Source organism: Buteo buteo, chromosome 10, assembly GCF_964188355.1.
Source record: "Buteo buteo chromosome 10, bButBut1.hap1.1, whole genome shotgun sequence".
NCBI classification, from domain to species: Eukaryota; Metazoa; Chordata; class Aves; order Accipitriformes; family Accipitridae; genus Buteo; species Buteo buteo.
Window position 1 is genome coordinate 1,476,088 of NC_134180.1, and position 20,377 is coordinate 1,496,464.

The 20,377-nt window shown below is 65.9% G+C and overlaps 3 protein-coding genes across 5 annotated transcripts; 1 reads left to right on the forward strand and 2 right to left on the reverse strand.

Moving 5' to 3' along the window:
- The first annotated feature begins 1,029 nt into the window (after positions 1-1,029).
- On the forward strand, positions 1,030-4,447 carry GTPBP3 (GTP binding protein 3, mitochondrial). Of its 3 annotated transcripts, XM_075037840.1 has the most exons (9): positions 1,030-1,263; positions 1,907-2,142; positions 2,478-2,564; positions 2,672-2,874; positions 2,992-3,064; positions 3,160-3,303; positions 3,450-3,615; positions 3,727-4,005; positions 4,108-4,447. In XM_075037840.1, exons 1-9 carry the CDS (start codon positions 1,226-1,228, stop codon positions 4,337-4,339), a joined length of 1,458 nt encoding a protein of 485 aa, XP_074893941.1. In that variant the 5' UTR covers positions 1,030-1,225; the 3' UTR covers positions 4,340-4,447. The 3 variants fall into 3 exon arrangements, with proteins under 3 accessions (XP_074893941.1, XP_074893940.1, XP_074893942.1); XM_075037839.1 differs by lacking the exon at positions 1,030-1,263 and having other exon boundaries at positions 1,804-2,142; positions 2,478-2,539; XM_075037841.1 differs by lacking the exon at positions 1,030-1,263 and having other exon boundaries at positions 1,804-2,142; positions 2,478-2,539; positions 3,875-4,274.
- A 1,184-nt stretch (positions 4,448-5,631) lies between these two features.
- Positions 5,632-8,448, reverse strand: PLVAP (plasmalemma vesicle associated protein). Its single transcript, XM_075037842.1, has 6 exons — positions 7,981-8,448; positions 7,492-7,582; positions 6,684-7,273; positions 6,236-6,359; positions 6,056-6,134; positions 5,632-5,943 (listed from the first exon to the last, which is right to left on the reverse strand). The coding sequence occupies exons 1-6, from the start codon at positions 8,356-8,358 to the stop codon at positions 5,937-5,939; spliced, it is 1,269 nt and encodes a 422-aa protein (XP_074893943.1). The 5' UTR covers positions 8,359-8,448; the 3' UTR covers positions 5,632-5,936.
- Positions 8,449-10,828: 2,380 nt separating this feature from the next.
- On the reverse strand, positions 10,829-13,568 carry LOC142035347 (uncharacterized). Its single transcript, XM_075037411.1, has 5 exons — positions 13,235-13,568; positions 12,715-12,764; positions 11,796-12,192; positions 11,517-11,600; positions 10,829-11,303 (listed from the first exon to the last, which is right to left on the reverse strand). Exons 1-5 carry the CDS (start codon positions 13,566-13,568, stop codon positions 11,188-11,190), a joined length of 981 nt encoding a protein of 326 aa, XP_074893512.1. The 3' UTR covers positions 10,829-11,187.
- Positions 13,569-20,377: the final 6,809 nt, after the last annotated feature.

The following is a 20,377-nucleotide window of genomic DNA, read 5'->3' on the forward strand; positions in this document are numbered from 1 at the left end:
GCTGCTCGCTCCTCCCTGCTCTGGTGCCTTTGTCTGCATGGCCACCCCCCCGTATCCCCCCCCCGCCACCACCGCAGCGACCCGCAGCCCTCCCCAGGTCCTCAGCCGTCCCCAACCCACTGCACACTGACCCGAGATTTTGGGGGCCGTGGGGGGAGACCCCCCAGAACAGGTGGGACCCCATTGTCCTGCCTGCTCGTACCCCAACCCCTGTGCATCAGCTGGCTTGTATGTCCGTCCCCCCCCAAGCCTTGGGCCCTGAGCAGGAGGGGACAGGATGGGGACAGGGATGGGGACCCCCAGCCCCGGGCAGGGATGGGGGGGCAGGATGGGGGGAGGTTTGGGGGGGCAGGATGGGGAGCGGGTACCGCGCCGTGATGCTGCTCGGGGAAAATTTCTATGGTTCACGGAGCAGAGAGGCCGCGGGCGGCTGCGGGCCCCTCCCGGTACACACGGCGGGGGGGGGGGGGGGCAGCTTGTGGGACCCCCCAGGCCGCAGGTCAGGGGTCAGGCCTGGCCCCACTGGGGGGGGTGAGACCCCCGGGATGTGGTGGGGGTTCCCCGGGGGAAGAGCAGCTCTGGTTTGGGTGGGTGCGGAGCCGGGGCTAAGTCACCTCGGGGTGTGGGGGTGCCCAGCGCAGGGACACCCCCCCCCCCCAGGGTGAGCGGGGGACCCCAAAAATCCCAAATGCTCCTGGACAGCCTGTGTCGGGGGGGGGACAAGGGAACCCCCACCTCCGCGGGACGGGGACACCAGTGGGTGCAGAGGGGATGATAAGACAGGGACGGGGCAGGGATGGGCTCTGCCACGGGAGGACATGGGTGCTGCCCCCCCCGCTCCAGACACGGGGACCCCCCCAGCTCAGGGTCCGGCGGTGCTGGGGGTTATTTTTAGGGTGCAGCCGGGGGTCGCGGGTGTCCGGCTCCCGCCCGGCCCCGCACCCGCCGGGTTGCACCGCAATACCTGGGGGAACCCCGCGGGGGGGGGGGATAGCGAGGGACCCCGGGGGGGGGACACGGACACGGACACACGGACCCCCACGATCGCGCCGGGCGGAAGCGCTCGGCTCCTACGGAGCTTCAAGCGCCGCGACGTCCCTCCTGGGCGGCTGACCAATCAGAAACGGGATCTCCGCCGTGAAGCCCGCCCCTCGTCGGCGCGCTGGCCAATCGACGCGCGAGGATGGGCGGGGCGAAGGGCCCACGCTGAGGCCGCCGGGGGCTCATGGCGCTGCGGAGGGCGCTGAGCGCGGCGGGACGCAGGTGGGAGCACCCAGGGGTGGGTGGGGGGACCCCGGGGTGGGGGGGCACCCTGGGCTCTGGGGAGGGGGTGTACGGCAGGGGGTGAGCCCGGGGGTGGGGGTACCTTGGGGTAGCCGTGGGGCACGGGGAGGGGGAGCGCTTGGGGAGGGGGTGCACCCTTATTTGGGGGGGTGCAGAGGGAAAGGGGGGTGCACCCTGATGCCTTTGGGGGTGTGTGGGGTGGGGATGCACCCCAGAGGGGAGGGAGTGCGCAGGAGGAGGGGGTGTGTGTGGGGGGCTGCACTTTCAGGAGTGGAGGGGGAGATGCGGGGGGGGGGGGGGCTGCGGGGGGAAAGGGGTGCACCCCTGCACCCTGCCTGCCCGCCCTGGGCCTGGTGGGGTGCACGGGGAGGGGTGCAAGCTGGGGTGGGGGAGTGTAGAAAGAAGGGCTGCACCCCTGGCCCTTGGGGGGGGGGGGGCATAGGCAGGAGGGGTCTGCACCCCAGAGTGCAGTGGGAGCCCCCTTGGGTCTGTGAGGTGCAGTGGGAGGGGTCCCGGGGGGTAAATGGGGGGGTTGCAAATCCTTGCACCCTCTCTGGCCCATCTGGGGGGTGCAGAGAGGGAACCCCTGCACCCCTTCTCCGGGCTGCCTGCCCCCTCGCAGGTGGGCGCAGCGCCTGTGCACCGCGGCGTGGGGGGACACCATCTTCGCCGTCTCCTCGGGACACGGGCGCTGTGGGGTGGCCGTTATCCGTACCAGCGGACCGGGCAGCCGCGGGGCCCTGCAGAGCCTCACCGGGCGCCCCGAGCTGCCCCCACCCCGCGTCCTGGCCCTGCGACGCATCCGAGACCCCACCACCGCCGAGCCCCTGGACCGCGGCCTCGTCGTCTGGTTCGCAGGTAGGGCTGACATCGTGGCTCGGTGCCCGGTGGGGGTCTTGGTGCCCGGCACGGCCCCTCTCGGCTTCCCCGGCACCGTGAAGCCGGCTGAGTGCGGATGCCGGTGGGGATGGTCCTGGGTCGACGCTGGCCCCTGTGCACCGATCGTATATAGCTGCAGTACAGCTGCTAGCAGGGGTTCTCTCCCGACCCCCCCCAAAAAACCCCTGCGAGTCAGAGGCATGCATGGTGCCACGGGAGGGGAAGGGATGGGGTACGCCGGATCCGGCCGGGGGGGCAGCTCGCGGCGGTGGGATCAGCCGGTGCCCATCCAAGCCGTTCCCCCTGCTCCGCAGGTCCCCAGAGTTTCACCGGGGAGGACTGCGCCGAGCTGCACGTGCACGGCGGGCCGGCAGTGGTGAGCGGGGTGCTGCGGGCGCTGGGTGAGGCTCCCCCCGTCCTTCCCCCCCCCCCTTGGCTCCTGCTCCCTGGGGGTGCCACCGGAGGGTACCTCCAGCTCAGGGAAAGGGGCTCACCCCACGGCTGGCAGGGCGCTTGCCCGGGTTGCGTCCCGCCGAGCCCGGGGAGTTCACGCGCCGAGCCTTCCGCCGCGGGAAGCTGGACCTGACGGCGGTCGAGGGGCTGGGGGACCTGATCCGGGCAGAGACGGAGGCCCAGCGGCGGCAGGCGCTGCGGCAGATGGAGGGCGAGCTGGGACGGCTCTACCAGCGCTGGAGCGAGACCCTCACCCAGGTAAGGGTGTCGGGGTGTGGGCTCGGATCCGGCCGCCTTGGTTCCTCCGCTGGTGCCTGGTAGCTTGGGGACACGGGGCTGGGCTGTCCCCACCGACCCCCCCCCCGCACCGCCCAGGCTCTTGCCCACCTCGAAGCCTACATCGACTTCAGTGAAGATGACAACGTGGAGGAAGAGGTCTTGTCCCAAGGTGAGGGCTGGCAGGGTTGGGGGTGGGACTCGGACACCCTGTCCCTCCTGTCCCCCCACCACCACCACGTGTCCCCCCCGGCTCTCTCCCCGCAGTGGATGCCACCGTGCGGGAGCTGGAGCAGGAGGTCGGTGCCCACCTGCAGGACGGGCGCCGCGGGGAGCTGCTCCGCGGTGGGGTTCACGCCGTCATCGCCGGCCCCCCCAACGTGGGCAAGAGCAGCCTGCTCAACCTGCTGTGTGAGTGGGGCGCAGGGGGGCTGCGCACAGCCTGGACGAGGTTCCCCCTCCCCGGGGACGACAGCCACCGTCCCCGATGCCAAAAGGGCAGGGGGGGGTCCCTGGCATCGTCCCCTGAGCCCTGTGTCGTGTTGTTTCCCCCCCAGGCCAGCGTCCGGCAGCCATCGTGTCGCCGGTGGCGGGGACGACGCGGGACGTGGTGGAGGTGGCGCTGAACGTCGGCGGTTACCCCTTGGTGCTGAGCGACACGGCCGGGCTCCGCGATGCCACCGACCCCGTCGAGCAGGAGGGGGTCAGCCGCGCACGAGACCGGTGAGGCTGGGGGAGGTCGGGCTGGGGGTACCCCCCACCGCAGGGGCTGGGATGACTGGGAGGCGGCAGGATGCGGCCCCTTGCCCTACCCTGCCGCCCCCCACTCCTCAGGCTGCAGCAAGCAGACCTGGTGCTGGCCGTGCTGGACGCCGCGGCGGTGCCCGCCGAGCCGGCCGGGCTGGGGGCTGCCCTGGGGTCCCTGCTGCCCCCCGCTGCCCCCCCCTGCATCCTGGTGCTCAACAAGGCTGACCTGCTGCAGGGAGGCGGGGGGACCCTACGCGACGCCTGCACCCAGGGAGACCCCCTGCCCCCCGCCGCCCTCCTCTCCTGCAAGACGGGCGAGGGGCTCGACCACCTCCTGGAGCTGCTGGCACGGCAGCTGGCGCGGCTGTGAGTGTGTGGGGGCACGGAGAAGGCGCGGGGACGTCGGCCACCCCGTCCCAGCTCGGAGGGGTGCTCCAGGCTGGTTTCTCCCTCCTCCCCGTCCCCCAGGTGCGGAGACCCCCTGGCAGGCTCGCCCAGCCTGACGCAGAGCCGGCACAGCCTCCACTTGGGCGACTGCGTGACGGCGCTGGCGCGTTACAGCCGGGAACGCCGGCAGGACCTGGGGCTGGCGGCCGAGCAGCTGCGGTTGGCGCGGCGGCATCTGGGCCGGATCACCGGCCACGTGGGCGCCGAGGATGTCCTCGACATCATCTTCAGGGACTTCTGCGTTGGCAAGTGAGGGGTGCAGCGAGGGGGGGGTCCCCCGGCTGCGGTGCCACCGGCGTTGAGAGGACTGCGAGCAAGGGGAGCTTTTGGCTCCGTCCTGGTATTAAACCGTGGTGCCTTTGGCGGCTTTGGCGTCCTTCCCCCTCCCTGGTCCCCGGTGCTGCGGGGCTCGGCGTCCCCGTGCCGGGCTGCGGTGTTTTCCTGGCCGGGGGGGAGCATGTCCTGAGCCCCAGGCATGGAAAAAAACACTGGGAGAGGCCCCGTTTCCTGGCCAGGAGGACAAACAAGGAACTGGAGTGTCTGGAAGGGAAAAGCCACCCCGGGCTTCCCCCCTGGGGCATCCCCTCCCGTGCCGTGGCGTGGGGGATGTGGGGCTCAGCATCCTGGTGGGTCCGTCCCGGCACCCTGAGTGCACCCCCAGCCCCGGTGGGGGTCTTGGGACCCCTGGGGCACAGCCCCAGTCTGGGGAGCCATGGGATTCCCCCCAGGTCTTGCACCCACTTGGCAGCTTTGGGCACTGCAACTCCAAAGGTGGGGGCTCCCCAGGGACCACCACCCCGCCCTAACCCCCCAGTTGGGTCTCCCAGTCTCCGGAAGCGCCTGGTGCTCCGAGATTATTTATAGCGGAGCTCCAGGAAATCCTCTGGCAGCGAGCGGGTCTCCCCGGTCCCACAGCCAGGCTGCGTGGGGGCAGCTGGGACAGTGGGGGAGTCCCTCCGTCACCCCCCATCCCACCCCGGCACCGTGCTCTTCCAGGGGCTGGGCAGAGACCGGGTGGCATTCCCATCCTCCGGCAGCGGAGGGTGGCAGGAGCATGTGGCTGCCTGTATCCTGGGAGGGATGCAGCCTGGGGGACCCGAATGGGACTTGGGGGGGGGACGGGACCCGCGTGGGATCTGGGGGTGCTGGATGGGGACGGGGGTGTCCCGGGAGCGCTATGTGCCGCCGATGGGGTGCTGGCAGGGGATGGCGTGCGGGCAGCCCGACAGGCAGGAAAAGCTCTTTCAACAGGAAGGAGTGGGAAGCACGGCTGTAAATCAGCAAGCGGCAGCTGGCGATTAATCACCGCGCTCGGCGCGTCCTGTGCCCGCCGCTGCACCCCGGCCCCATGTCCCGGCGTGCGGAGGGGCCTCGGTGGCAGGATGCGGCCGCCAGGGTTCGGCGGCCAAGGGCTTCCCGCTCGCTCGGCCTCGCACGCTTCCCGCCCCAGAGGGGCGCGTGAAGCCGGGACGGGATGTTCCCGCTCCCCATCCCGGCCGTGGCCTCTGCATCCCCCCCCCCGTAGGCATTTAGACACACATGCGGTGAGCTGTGTCGGTGCTCAGGGCCGGCTCTATTTACAGCTGTCGACCGCCCCGTCTCCAAGCATACGGGTACATGCGCAGGGGAGGCGAGCGTGTGGGAGAGGACGAACGTGGGGGCTCGGGGAAGGGGACGGGAGGTTGGCTCTGGCCCTGCCGTGCTGGTGGCCCCCCCCCAGGGGCAGGGGGAGGATGGCAGCGGTGCCGGCCACTCGCTCCCGGTCGGGTTTTGCCATCCATGCCGTGGGAAGCACCTCCTGGGCTTGTCCTCGAGCCCCTCGCCGCCGTTTTCTGTACGCTGCTCGGCCGTTAGCCGCTGCAGAGAGGGCAGGATCAGGCCCCCAGCACGACTCGCCTCCAGTGCCCCCAGCCGCCTTCACCTCAGCCCCCCACCAAAGCCCGCAGGCTCCCGCGCTGGCCCCCCTCACCTGGTGTTCTTCAGGGTGGACGTGTACTGCTCCACGATCTTCTGCACCGTCCGCTGGATCTCCTCCACGTTGATTTTGCCTGGTGGAACGGAGGAGCGGGCCCTGAGCTGGGCTGGACACCGGTGGGTGGGGGGAACAGTGGTCCCCAGCGAGTCCCCCACCCTCCTCCCCAGGACTCACCCATATTCCCGAAGATGCCCTGGTTCCTCAGAGCGTCCGCGTAGGAGCCGGTGCTGGCAAAGGGTCCCGGCCGCCCGCTGCTGCCCAGCACCCGTGAGCCCGTGATGTCGAAGAGGGTGTCCATCTGCGGAGGAGAGCGGACGGTGGTGGTCAGCGCCGGCACCGCCGGCCCGCGCGGCACCGCACCTCTGGGCAAAAAAGGGGGCCTGGGGGTGCTGCAGCGGCTTGTCCGTGCCTGGGGTGTACTCGCAGCCGTGCAGAAGCGTGTTTGCAGAAGAAAGCACGCGCGTGCAAAAGAAGTGCACGCGCGAAAGAAAACGCCCGTGCCAAGGTGCGTTTGCAGGAGGGCATGTGCAAAAGAAAAAAGGTGCGTGCCCAGCCTCGTGTGCTCCCGGCACGGCCACGGAGGGTGCCCAGGGATGTCCCCGTGCCCCGGCAGCTCCCTCACCTTGGAGCCCATGCAGATGTTGAGCTGCTCCTTGAAGTACCCAGCCTGCGCGGCGGCTTTGCTCTTCTCCTCCAGCTCCTTGCTGAGCTGCTCCTTCTCCGCCAGCAGCTTCTTCTTTTCCTCCTGGTTGCCCTTGACCTGTTTCTCGGCGTCCTGCAGCCGCTTGCCCAAGTCCTGCTTCTCCCTGGAGCAGTTCATGTGACACTGGAGCATGTTCATGTCGCAGACGCTTTTCCCCATGTATTTGGTCTCCCGTTCCTGCTGCCAGAGGAAAAGCCCCTCCGTCTGCTGCGTCAACCAGGTGAGCTGGTCGTTGACTTCGTTGCAGCTGTATGGGACGGCCAAGCCCTTGATGCGCTGGAAGAGGTAGTTCATGTCGGACCTCAAGGATTTGCACTCGTGCTTCAGCAGTTCCAGGTTGGATTTGGCAGGCTCGCAGGCGATCCTGGTGTTGAGCAGGTCCCGCTGGCAGCTCTCCTGCTCCTGGGTGGCTTTGGTCAGCGTGGCACCTGCTTTGCGGCAGTTTTCCTCCAGCTCCTTCTTGGCCAGGGCTGTCTGGTCCAGCTGGTTCCGCAGCAGCGCCTTCTCGGCTGGAGGGGGGGGGCGCACAGGTTTGGGGTGCGTGGTTTCCCCCCCCCCCCCCACTAACTCCCACCCTACATCTTGGGGTGACACCCCTGCCCGGCCTGGGGAGGGGGCAGACCCCCTGCACAGCCTGCGGTGGGTCCCCAAGGGGTGCTGGGGGTCCCCAGGGGGCTGGGAGGGGGATGCCCAGGGTGGGGGGACAGCCCGGGGGGGGGTCCCTTACCACTGCAGCTGGCATTGATGACGCTGATGGTCATGTGGCACTCGTCCAGCTTTATCTTCTGGTAGAAGATGATCTTCATCATCTCCTGCAGCTGAGGTAAGGGGAGGAAGGGGGGGGGGGGGTCAGAGCATCCCGCAAGGACCCCCCCCCGACCTGGCATCGCCTTGCTCCCCCCAGGCGGTGGTGAGAGCGCTGGGGGCTGGCGAGGGCAGGGGGTTGAGGAGGATGAGGAGGGGGGCTGTGAGAATGGAACCCCCTCGGCCAGTGGCTGCCTCTGGAATGCCAGGGCTGAGACCCCCCCCGGGGCTGGGGGGGGGCATGTCAGTGTGGCCAGCAGGCTCTGCCCCCCCCCATCCATCCCTGCTGAAGCTTGTGGGGCTGAAGCAAGGTCCCAGCTCCCCACAGCCCCCAGCACCCATGGGTGGGTTGCTGCCCCTAGTTCCCGGGGGGGCTTTTCCTTCCTTCCCCAGGGAAGGGGGGGGGGCTCACCTTGGGGATGGGGTTGGAACCCTGGGTGCTATTGCACTTATCCAGGTCCCGTTGCACCTTCTGGGCGAGGACCTGCAGCCCTTGCTTCTCCTTGAGGGTGGCGTTGAGGGTGCGCGTCAGGTTCATGTTCCTCCCGCTGAGGGTGATGATCTTGTTGTAGCGATCCTGCAGCTGCTCCTCCAGCAGCCGAAGGTGCGTGTCGGTGCCCGCCTGCGCGTTGCCGTACACCATGAACAGCACCAGCCCCAGGATGATGAGGAATTGGATGAGGGAGGTGAAGAGGAAGATATACTTCACGTAAAAACCACAGTCCCGCTTGGGCATCGCTTCCTTGGCTTCCAGACCAAACTTGGCCATGGCGTAGCTGCTCTTCTCCATCCCACCGATGCTCTGCGCACCCCACCCCGCGACAGCCCCTTTCAACGGGGCCGCGCCGGGGTGGAGCTCGCTCCCGTCGCCGTGTTTATATTGCTGTATTTAATATTTCCTTCTGCTGGGCTCCTTCCTGCCTCTCCGGATGCCTCAGACCTCCCGGGTTATCACGATGCAGCTTCTGTTTGCGGGAGGACTATTGTTCCCGATTGCTAACAGAGGCGGGCGAAGCGTGGGACCCTGCTCCCCCTCCCTGTGCCGGGGCTCAGCGCTCCCCCGGGACCAGCTCTCACCCCAAAATAGCCCCCGGCACGGCAGGCACTGGGGGTGCCCAGGGAATGAGTCCCCAGGGGCAGGCAGGGTGGGCTGCGGCTGCCCGCACTCACTGGTGGGGTGATGGAGGAAAATCCCACCGCCTGCACCGGGCACCCCGGGGTTGGTCCGGGCACCACGTCCTCGTGGTGGGATGGTGGCATGCGAGTCACCAGTGGACCCCACGGCTCACCGGGTTGGTGGCACGCAGGGACAGATGCTCCACGTCTGCTCTCCTGCAGCTCGCAGGCAGGGGAAGGATGCGGCCAGGTCCTGGCTTGCAAGTAGGGTTGGCAGTGGGCTGGGGTGGGTGATGTGGGGTCGTGGGATGGAGCCACTGGTGGGAACCTGTGGCTGCAGCTCCCGTGGGTGCTGTCACCCCACAGAGCCACCATCCTGCCACGGGGCCCGGGGAGCTGCTCCTGGTCTCTGTCCCCTGCCGGAGACATCTCTGCTGGGCAGAGAGCAGCTGGTGGAAGGGAGCAAGGGGCAAATCCAGACCTTTCTGTGCCCACCTGTGGCACTGCCACATCCCCAGGCTGCCAAGGAAGCCCCGGCCAAGCTCATGGAGCGCGGGTGGCCCTGGCCCCGTGCGAGGACGGCCACCCGTGCCACCATCGCTGCCGTGGCGGCTCAGCCCAGCCGGGCACGGATGGAAAGAGCCGTGGGTTTGCAGCCATCTCCCCCTTCCCGCTCCAGGTCTGGGGTCCCCTGGGCCCCACACTGGGCTGAGGGGGGAGCCTGGGGGTGAGGGCTGGCTTGGGGACAGGCTGGGGACACGGAGGGGGCTCCTCAGTGCAGGGAAAAGGGGTCACAGCGGGAGAGGGCAGCACCGTGGCAGGGACCGGAGGGAGGGGGAATGGTGCCCATCGGATCCTCAGTACTGGTGACCACAGACGGGGCATCTGGGCTCAGCCGGACCATGTTCGGATCCTGGCCATGGCCATCGCCGCCCTGTCCCCATCCCATGGGAGCCCTGGGCTGCGGTAGCGGGGCTGACTGTGCCCGGGACACCCCCCAGCTCTGCAGGATGCCCAGCCAGGGCTGGGGGGGGCTGGCTGGGGGGGGCCGAGGTGTGGGGCCACGCCAGGCGCTGACCCCGAGCCGCTTGCTGTTTCCTGCCTTCTGGCTGTGCCGTGGTCCCTGGGGACCGGGAAGTGTCTGCGATGGTCGGGATGGTGTCGGTCCTGAATCCATTCTCAGCTACTGACGTTTCCTTCCTGAGCTGCAAATAACGGTGAGTCACCCCCCGGCCCCCCTCCGGCCCCACAGCAGGGACACTGCCGGGGCTCTGCCAGACCCCTGACCCCAGGACCCCAACATGCCAGTGGCTTCGCTGGTCAGATGCTCCCTCTGGCATCTCGCCCCATGGGCTCCCCGCAGCCTCCTGGGGTCACCGGGCATCCCAATGGGGTATGCAGCCCCCCCGCCAGGCTGCAGACCCTGCCTCTGTCCCATCTTCCCATTAGCCTCCCGGCTATAATTAAGCTTTCCCATGCTGAGGGCTGGTGCTGCGTTGAGGTCGGGCCATGGGAATGGCTCTACCTGGTTCCCCTCCCTGTCCCAAGTTGCTGGGGGGCTGGGGTCTCCACTTTGGGGTCACCGGATTTGGGGTGCAGGAATGGGGCTTGTCCCCCCTCCATAGGCTCTGCAGCCTGGGGACCCCCCGACACAAGCGGGGGTCATCTCGCAGAGGCACTTTCACCTGGAAAACCGCCTGCCAGCACTTTCCCCGGCCCCCAAACCAGGATGGGGAGGGGGGCAGCGAGGGGCACGGGGGGCAATGATGTCCCGTGGAAAGCGCAGGCAGGAGGAGGCCGGATGCCTGCGCGCAGCCTGCCTGCCCTCTGCACAGGATACCGCGACGGCAGGAAAATCTGCAACTTTCCTGGAAACTTTCTTCAAAGCGGATCAAAGATGCCGGGAAGCAACTGCAAAACAGCAGCAGCTGATGATCCCCGTTCCCCTCGGCCCCGTATCCCTGGCTGGGCTCCCCCCCCCACCCCAGGGTGCCTGTGGGGTCCCTGGCAGAGCCGGGTCCTGTCCTGGCAGCCGCTGGCACCGCGGTGGCAGAGCCCGGTTAAAAAGTCCTGGGGGGTGTGTGGTGACAGGGCTCTGGGGATGGCTGAGCTGGTGGCACGGGGAGACGTCCCGGTGAGCGGAGCAGCCTTTATTGCCCAGTGTTCCCAGTTTCTGGAGCGTGCTGGGAGCGTGGCATTGAACCCCGGAGCTGATTAAGGAGCAGCTCCAAGCAGTCGGTGGGGGAAACCATCCCTTGGTTGAGCTAAAACTCTGCCCAAAAGCCGGACAACCGACCCCTCCGGTCCTGCCGTCCTGCTCCAGCGGTGGCATCGGGACACACGGCAGCGTCACGATAGGCGACAGGATCGGGACACGTGGTGGTATCGGGATACAGAGTGCCATCGGGACACAGGGTGGCATGAAGGCACACGGTGACCACCGGCATCGTTCATCTGGACACGCTGGCTCCAGTCAGGGCTGAGCCGCTGCTGGGTCCCAGTGCTAAGGGGCGCTGTGGGACTGGGAATGATGGGCTCGGCGTTGGGGTTGGGGGGGGTGCCCGGCCCCCAGCCCCCGGCAGGGAGGGGGTCTGGGGGTTTGTGGGGCTTCAGCCTTTCCTGCAAAAGAGGAGAGAGCAGGGAGTGAGTCCCCACACAGCCCCAGGTCCTGCTCCCCTGGGGACACCGGTGACGATGGCACCCGCCGGGAAGAGTGGCCGCGAGCACCCAGGCTGGCCGCACCGGCCAAGCCCCCTCCCCAAACGACCCCAAAGGGTCGTGTCCCCCCCCCTTCCCAAGCCCTGCAGGTAGGCCAGCACCCACAGAAAGTACCGGGACGGGGGGCACCTGCGCCCGGTCGCTCGGTCCCTCGCCCGCCGCCGCCGCAGCGCGTCGACCTCGGCCGCGTAGTCCCGTCTGCGGGGGGAGCGGAGTGGCGTGAGGGGGTGTCCCTGTCCCCCCTGGGGATGGGGGGACGGAGGGTCCCCGCGGGCAGAGAGGGACAGGGCAGGGTGGTGGAGGGGCTGGGCGTGGGGCTGGGTTGGTTTGGGAGGGTGGGTGCTCTGGGGTGCTCAGCCCGTGGAGGGGGGGGGACACACACAAGGACCTTACAGGGTGGCTTCGAGCTCTCTCTGCCGGGCCTCGCATTGCTCCCCGCGCGCCCGCAGCGCTCGCTGCTGCTCCACCGCTGCCTCCAGCCGCTGCCGCAGCCCCAGCGCCTTCTCCTTGCCCTGCGCCAGCTCCTCTGCGGGACGAAGGGGACAGCGGGGGTCACCCGCGCACCCCAAACCCGAGCCCCTTCTGCCGGGCGTTGCCCAAAGGGCTGGGGGACCCCCCGGGTGAGCTGCTTGAGCGGGGTGACGGGGGGGGACCTGCGCCCCACGCCGCTGCTGCCGGGGGGATGGAGCTCACCTTGCAGAGCCGCTTTGCCGCGGGCCAGTTCGGCCCGCGCACGCCGCAGGGCCAGCACCTCGTTCCCCAGCGCCGTCACGTTGGCCTCCAGCCTGGCCTGGGGAGAGGGGACACGGCGGCGTGGGGACAGGGGTGGGCAGCGTTCTCCCCGTCTCTTCATCTGCGGCTGGAGGTCTGACCCTCCTCGCCACGTCCCCAAGCTGTCCCCCATGCTCCTGGTGGCCTTAGGTTCCCCCCGTTATGTTTCTCGAAGGGGTAGGGACGTGGATTTGGGGGAAATCCCTCTTCCCTGGAGGGATGGCTCAGCCTGAGCTCGGCGAGGATGCTGGCGCACCAGGGATGTCACGGGAGCCCCAGGTCACCCAAGCGCCCCGTGAATGGCATCCCCAGTGCCTGAGAGGGGATGGGGCTCCCCCCCGGTCGGGTCCCCAAGAGGCTGCGCAGCCCAACCCCAATCCCGGCGCCAGCCCTGGGAAGTGGGAGCACTTTTCCAGCCTCTCCGGGCCATTGTTCGGCCGGATGAGCCCCGGAGGGGCGGTGGGACCCGGCTCTTCCTCCAGGCTGCGGCCGCGGTGCTGGGGCCAGGCCTTTTCCCAGCCAGGGCCGCAGCTAAAAATACCTGGGAGGAGAGAAATGGCAGCTCCGCACCGGCTCCGGCCTCCGCTGCTGCTTTGGGACGGGGTAATTATATGTGCGTGGAGCAGCTTGGTCACAGCTAAGAATAGCTGCCCCTGGCTGGGCACGGGCACCCGGGCAGGGGGACGGCAGGACCCGGGCTGTGCCGAGGGACCGGGAGCAGCCGGGGCTCCCCTTTTGGGATGTCCCTTGCGGGAAGGTGGCCGTGCACCCCTGGGGTGCTGCCGGTCCATCCATCCCAGGGCTGCTTCTCCCCCTTCCCGGCTCATCTTTGCAGCCAGTCTTTGCTCTCCGGGGATTGCGCATCTGCAGCATCCTTCCTATCAGTGCCGGGGTTTTCCACGAGCCTGGTCGAAATCTCCCAAGGGATGAAGCATCACCCTGGTCTTGGCTACTGAGCTCTCCCAGAAATCCCCCTCTCCGCCCCAACATCGCTCCCCCCCCCCCCCCCCCCGCCGTGCATGCTGGCCGAGGACCCCCTTGTCCCCCATCCCTGCCAGCACCTACCGCCCGCTCCCGGCAGGACGCCAGGCTGACATTGAGTTTCTTGCCGTCACCGCGGGCCTGGACGAGCTCCCGCCGCAGAGCATCCTCCGCCCGTGCGGCCGCCGCCGCCGCCTGCTGCAGCCGGGTTCGGTCCCGCTCCAGCTCGGCCACGCGGTTCCCCAGTTCCCGGCTCTCGTTGGCCGCCCGTTCCCGGCAGCCCCGTAGCTTCCCCACCGCCTCTGAGCGCCACACCATCACCGCCACCGAGACCGTCACCGCCGCCACCAGCACCAGCAGCATCACGCACAGTCCCAGCACCTTCAGGGTGGCCTTGGGCACCGCAGGGTCCATGCCGGAGGGGGACACGGGACTGCTCGCCCGCTCCGGCGGCGGCTGCCCGGGATGTGCCAGCATCTCCCAGGGCAGGTCGCTCCCTGGGTTGCCGTAATTACCGCGTGTGGGTTTTTCTCACCAAACACGGCTTTGGGCTGTGGTTTCTTGCAGGTCACAGCCCAGAATAGACTTTGTTTGTGCTGGAGGTGGGAGGATGCTCTGCCCCGGCGCCCGGCCATAGGTCACAGCTGGAGGGACAAGCAGGGATGCAGTTGGGGTCCGGTGGATGTTGGGAATGCTGAGGCTGCAGTCTACCTGAGGGGTATCTGCAGCACCCCCTTACCCCCACCGTGCAGCAGGGTCAGGGCTCTGGGTCCCCAAGAGGTGCTGGAGCAACAAGATGCTGGATTTCCACAAGTTTTTTTTTAATTTTATTAAAAACTAACTTAACCGTGAAGTGCCTGTGGACCCCTCGGCTCAGGGCAGCCCTGCCATGTCTCTGTGCCCTCCAGCACGTGCCCCAGTCCCCTTCTCTTTCCCTGGGCACAGTCCTTGGTGGCTGGAGGGAAATCATCTCCCCAGGATGTCCCCACGGTGAATAGGGTGAATTTGGCAAGCAGAGCATGCAAGGAGGTATAGGCGGTCCCGGGACAGGGCTGAGCGGGCACCGGGCTCCTGCAGCAGACACTGCACCCGCTGTCGCACCCAGACTCCGCCAGGCTGGATGGGGATGGTTCCTCCTCGCCCCACGTCAGGGGACGAGGAATCATGGAGGTCCGTGTTCCTCCTGCTCATGGGAGGAGCATCCCAGGGAGGAGGAGAACCAGGAGGCTGAGGGACGCGGCTGGGAGCCTGTTCCCACCCGAGTGCTGGCTCCTCAAGTCCTGGAGCTCCTTCTGCAGGTGCTCGTTCTGCAGCTGGAGCTCGTTCCTGGGGGGGGGAACAGGGAGAGTCGGTGACAGTGTGAGGCTGGGGGTGGTGAGGGGGAGCGTGGGGCTCACCTGCTGCTTTCCAGGTCCTCCAACTGATTCTGCTGCTGGGCCACCTCTGCCTTGAGCTTCCCGTTCTCCTCTGCAGGGAGGTGACGGCAGACCGGGATCAGGGTGTCCCAGGGGACAGGGATGAGGGTGACTTGAGGGGATGGGGATCAGGGTGTCTTGGGATGGGGATGAGGGTGGCCCAGAGGATGGGGATCAGGATGACACAGGGGACAGGGATCAAGGTGTCTCATGGGATGAGGATCAAGGTGACCCAGGGGACAGGGATCCGGGTATCTCAGGGGATGGGGATGAGGGTGACCCAAGGGGTGGGGGGCCAGGGTAGCCCAGGGGCTGTTGTCTGTGCCCACACCCCCCACCCCGGACCGCTCACCCTGCCCAGGACTCACCTTGCAGCTGGGTTACCCTGGCGAGCGCCTGCTCCAGCTCCGAGGCTTGCCCCTCCAGCTCACCCTGAGCATCGGCAGAGGGAAGGGGCTGGAGGCTCCGGCTCGGGCGCTCCCTCGCACCAGCCAAAAGCACCCAGTTCAAGGCGGGGGGCTGCAGGTTTCCCCGTAGGGTCCCAGCCCCCCACCTGCCAGCAGAACCCCAGCACCTACCAGCTTATTCCTGCAGACTTCCCACTGGTGGTGGGCTTCGGTGAGGGACCGGTTGGTGACAGCCAGCGCCTCCTCCAGCCACTCCAGCCTCACCGAGCAATTCCCCACCATCGCGGGGACTGCGGCCGGCTGGCAGAACATGGCGGTGAGGGCTACCACCAGCGCCACAACGACCACGCAGAAGACCACGGCCACGTGTATCTTCCAAGCTTGCTTGGCTCGGGGCAACCAGTGTGGGCTGCAGCCCTCCATCCTGCCTGTGCCGCCCTGTCCAGGCAAAAACACACTGGGTGGGAGCGAGCTTGAGTTTCCCCCGAAAATCAAACAGTTTCATTTCTCAAAGAGTGGGACTTTCCAGGAAATCATGTGGTTTGAGACAGAGCAGCATCCGGGGGAGTTGAATGGCTGCTGGGCTGCCAAGGTCTCTTGTGGGGCTGGTGCTGTGCCCCTGCCTGCACCGGGGCTGGTACCGGCAGGGCTGGGGCAGATGCTGGGGGGACCCCGCCACTGCAGGGGGGTGACCCCAGCCCTGTGTCCCAGCGAGCTGGGGGGCTGGGGGTGTGCATGCAGCCCCATGGAGCTGCCAGTGGGGCCAGTGCCCATGGTGGGGGGGGACATGGCAGAGCATCCCCCAGGGCAAGGGGTAATGGGGGTGTCAGGGGTGTAAATGGGGTATGGGATACCTGGAACATGGGGTGCCTGGGGTATGGGGGATTAGGTGTAGGGGGTACTCAGGGTATGGGTTACTGGGAGTGTGGAGAATTAGGGCTACGGGGTTGTGCTGGTTTTGACTGGGGTAGAGTTAATTTTCTTCATAGTAGCTGGTATGGGGCTATGTTTTGGATCTGTGCTGAGAACTGTTGATAACACAGAGATGTTTTCCTTATTGTGGAGCAGTGCTTGCACAGAGTCAAGGCCTTTTCTGCTTCTCACCCCACTGGCAAGCAGGCTGGGGGGGCACAAGGAGCTGGGAGGGGACCCAGCCGGGACAGCTGACCCCAACTGACCCAAGGGATATTCCATCCTATACGATGTCATGCTCAGCATACAAAGCTGGGGGAAGAAGAAGAAAGGGGGGGGACGTTGGGAGTGATGGTGTTTGTCTTCCCAAGTCACTGTTATGCGTGATGGAGCCCTGCTGTCCTGGAGATGGCTGAACACCCGCCTGCCCATGGGAAGCGGTGAGTGAGTTCCTTGTTTTGCTTTACCTGTTAAACTGTCCTTACCTCAACCCATGAGTTTTCTTGCTTTTACTCTTCAGATTCTTTCCCCCATCCCACCGGGGGGAAGTGAGCGAGCGGCTGCATGGGGCTGAGCTGCTGGTGGGGGTTCAATGACAACAGGGGTACTCAGGGTGGGGGGTACGGGGGTATGGAGAATTAGGGGTATGGGGTACTTGGGATATGGGGTACTGGGGGTATGGAGAATTAGGAGTATGGGGTACTTGGGGTATGGAGAAATGGGGGTATGGGGTCCCTGGAGTATAAAGTAACTAGAGTCTGGGGTGCCTGGGCTCAGGGCTACCTCAGGTACAGCATAACTGGAGTTTGGGGTAACCAGGTTATGGGGTACCTGGGGTGTGGGGTACCCAGGGTACAGGGGTACCCAGGGTGTGGGGTTACTGGGGTAGGTGGTACCAGTCTGCAAACACTTTTGCAGCGCAGCCTCCCCCCCCCCGGCCCAGTTCTGCCCAGCAGGGCTGCCCCGGATCTGCCTGGGCAAAGGGGCAATTCTGGGGCCAGGATCCAGCCCTGGCTTCTGGCAAGTGCTTGGCCCTGTGATGTCCGTGCCAGTCCAGGCTTTCATGGGACATCCCCGTCCAGAATGCTCCTGGCTCCTGCTGTTCGGGAGGGTTTTTGTGTGGGGGAAGAGTTGGCGAGGGGAGGAGGAAGGTTAAAGGATGAGGAAGGGCTGCGAGCCCTCCGCTCCCATCCTTAGGGAGCAGCATTGTGGTCCAGCCACTGCATGGGCTGTTTTTTGGGAGGCCGGGAGTGGGGCTAAGCCAGCATTGGGGAGAAATTCGAAACGTTCTTTTTTCCAGGAGTTGTGCTAAAATCCTGGGGTTTTTAATGCTTTTCCTGCTGGTGTTTCTCAGCAGGGAAATGTCCTCTGAGAAAAGGCAATGCCAGCCGGTCCATCGTGGCCCTGAAGGACCCCAAAGCACTTGGGGGGACCGGGACGACTGCCTTGCCGGGTCCTCTCCCTGCCACTCTGTGGGGCTGGGAGGAGATGGGGGACACGGGATGTGGGGATATAGGGTATGGGACGTGGGATGCGGTATTTGGGTATGGGATACGTGATATAGGATATGGGATGCGAGCTGTAGGATGTGAGGTATAGGATGCAGGGTATGGGATACAAGATGCAGGATATGGGATGCAGAATCTAGGATATGGGATGTGGAATGCACATATGGGGATACGGGAATATGAAATACGGGATATGGGATGCAGGATGTGGGATAGGGGAAGTGGGATGCAGAGTGTGGGATGCAGGACTGGAGTGACACTGCAGCTGGGAATGTCACCCCCTCCTCGCACCAGAGATGATCACCCAAATAAATCCAAGTCCAGCCAAGGTGGTGCCTACCAGGAGCAGCCCAGGCCAGGTCAGAGCTGGGGGGCCAAGGGGGCTGGGGGAGTCCCTGCAGTCACCGTGTTTCCGCAGCCAGCTGCTGGTGCCACTGCTCCTGCCACCGCAACTGTGCCAGGAAGCCGAGACCCCTGGCACAGAGCCCTGGCACGGGCAACCCAGCCCCAGGGATGCTCCGGCTGCATCCTGGCACGCAGAGACAGCGGCCACCGCCTCACCTTTCCTCCCCCCCAGCTCCAGAAATAGTTGTTCCACTTTTAGTATTTTTATTCTACTGCTTCATGTGATAGAAAAAGCAATGGCTGTAAAATGAAAAACACACAAAATATTTACCAAACTTCAAGTTTTTGAGTCAGATTTTCAACATCTGGAGAATTAAAAGGCTCTGGCAGATTCGGTGAGCTGTCAGCGTAAAGGCTTTAAGTATGTTGTTATTATTATTTATGGTCTGGAGCCTGAAGAGGAATGAAGGCCAAAGGTTTCAAAAATAGCTTGAAAAAAGGGAATGGATGTTTTTTCCAGAACCAGCTCACTTTGAACAGCAAGATATTGAGATGCAACTCTTAAAAAATATATCTAAAAAGCAACTGGGAGAGGAATGTGCATTGTCAAGGGCTGCCCCGAAGCCGCCTGGCGCGGTGGAGCTCGGCTGTCCCCGCGGCGTCCCGGCTCAGGCTTGCTTTGCAGAGCAAGTGTTAGTGCTCCAAGCAGCCCTTCTCCCTCTTTCCACTGTTTTCCCCCAAATCCTGACTTCCAGTGGCCCCTTTCGTGGGAGCCATACAGTGATACCCGCCCTGGTGCCCCCGCTTTGGAAGGGGCTGGGGGGGCTGGGGTCTCTCGCCTCCTGCTCCTCCGTGTTCAAGGGCCATTTGTTTTCCTCCTCCGGCAGGTTGTCCGGAGGGACCGGCGGGAACAGAGCAGCGTCTCTTGGCCAGACGGCCTGGAATTCGGCAGCTGGATCCAGCCTGGCCCTGCCATCGTGGCAGAGACAGGGAGCTGGCACCTCCCGTGTCCCCCCACGGCTGGATGCCTGGGGATGCTCCGGGTGCCCAGGGATGCTCCGGGTGCCCAGGGATGCTCCAGTTTGGGATCCCCAGGGATGCTCTGGTTTGGGGCCTGAAGGGATGCTCCGGTTCAGGGCAGGGGATGGAGCAGACACCTCTACATCCCCTGGGACTGGAGCCCTGGGCAGGATGCGGCCCCTGAAGCAGCAGCGCTGACCACAGTGCAAAGCCAGCGAGGATGGGGTGTGCAGGGGCACATTTTGGGCTGCCGGGGGCCAGGGCTGGCACACAGGAGAAGCTCCTGCCGTGGCAGCAATGCCCTGCACCCTGCTCACCCCATGGCTTGGCCCCAGGGAGGTGGTGGGGCAGCATGGCCCCCCCCGCAGCCCCTCAGGGGGAGGCTAAGAGGAGGCTTCCAGGAGGGTGCAGCGCCTCAGCTTTTCCCTTTCATCCCTTGCCTGCGCCTGTTCCCTTTCAGCCTGAAATGTTGGTTTCTCTCCTATTTTCGGTTGGCTTTTTGGTTGCTTTCTTTTATTATTTTAATTTAGGCACTGTCATTATATTTTCCATTATTTAAAAAAAAAAAAAAAAAAAAGAAAAGAAAAGAAAGCGAGCAGCTTCCCAAGGCGTTTTCCAGCTCCCGGCTGCTGTTCAGAGCAGCTTTTGTTCCTGGCCAGTGCCAGGACGTGCTTGTGGGGTGCAGCACGGCAGCACCCCCATCCCACTGCCCGAACCCCGGCTCCCTCCTCCCTGCGGGGCTGGTGGGGGCTTGGGGGGATGCACCCCAATGTGGCGATGCTGTCGGGTGGGGAGCTGAGCAAACGGCAGCCCCATCCCTGCCGTGGGGGCCCCGGCAGCACCGAAGGACGTGCCGATGCGGCGGCGCACCGTCCCGCTCATTTACGTTGGGCTCCGGCCATCCTTAATTGCTGGCGGGGCGGGACAGGAGCTGCCGGCTCCTGGGCTCCTTTTTCCCTTCCCTGCTTTGCTATTCCCTTTTGGCCGGGGTTCGGGGGTAACAAGAAGCAGCTGAGCCTGGCCCCGCCGGCTGCCCCCACCTGCCTTTCTCATCACCACGGGGATACGCATCCCGCACGGAGACGGGGTCTCGCGGTGCCCCTTCACCCGCGTCCCATGGTCCTGCCATCCAGGAGCTCTCCCGGGATGTTTCCCTCTTCCATCCCTGTCTCTGCTTCCCAGGCATCGTTGGAGCCGGATGGCCCCGCCAGCGCTGGGTGCAAGCGGGGAGCGGGGTAATGTTGCACCCACACCTCACCCACCCCAAAAACCCACGGCCGGGACCCACCACACCCCATCGCTTGCCCAAAGCCCTGGGGGACCCAAAGGGATCCTCGCTCCGGCCCCAGCTTCCCACCTGCCCATCACGGAGCTGAGCTGGGGGCATCACCCGTGCCAAGGGGCTGAGAAGGCAAAAAAAAGAGTGATTTTTGACCCCAAAGCTGTTGTATTGCAGAAAACGCCTCTGGGTTCTCCATCCTGCAGCCTGTGGGTCCGGTGTGGGGTCCCCGCGGGGCTCCCCCCGCCGGGTACCCCCCTCCGGAGCCGCCACGGGTCACGCGGAGCCGCGTGCCGGTGGTTTCTGCTAACGATTACGAGAATTACAGACAAAAGCA

Coding starts and splice junctions, on each gene's coding strand:
- GTPBP3 (XM_075037839.1), top strand. CDS start 1,808: ATGGGGGGGTTGCAAATCCTTGCACCCTCTCTGGCCCATCTGGGGGGT. Junction 3,616..3,726: donor GTCAGCCGCGCACGAGACCG/GTGAGGCTGGGG, acceptor CCCACTCCTCAG/GCTGCAGCAAGCAGACCTGG. Junction 4,006..4,107: donor GCACGGCAGCTGGCGCGGCT/GTGAGTGTGTGG, acceptor CCCGTCCCCCAG/GTGCGGAGACCCCCTGGCAG.
- PLVAP (XM_075037842.1), bottom strand. CDS start 8,358: ATGGAGAAGAGCAGCTACGCCATGGCCAAGTTTGGTCTGGAAGCCAAG. Junction 7,583..7,980: donor GTTCCAACCCCATCCCCAAG/GTGAGCCCCCCC, acceptor CCCTTACCTCAG/CTGCAGGAGATGATGAAGAT. Junction 7,274..7,491: donor CATCAATGCCAGCTGCAGTG/GTAAGGGACCCC, acceptor CCCCCCCTCCAG/CCGAGAAGGCGCTGCTGCGG.
- LOC142035347 (XM_075037411.1), bottom strand. CDS start 13,568: ATGGACCCTGCGGTGCCCAAGGCCACCCTGAAGGTGCTGGGACTGTGC. Junction 12,765..13,234: donor CTGCCGGGAGCGGGCGGTAG/GTGCTGGCAGGG, acceptor CCCGTCCCAAAG/CAGCAGCGGAGGCCGGAGCC. Junction 12,193..12,714: donor TGCCATTTCTCTCCTCCCAG/GTATTTTTAGCT, acceptor CCCTCTCCCCAG/GCCAGGCTGGAGGCCAACGT.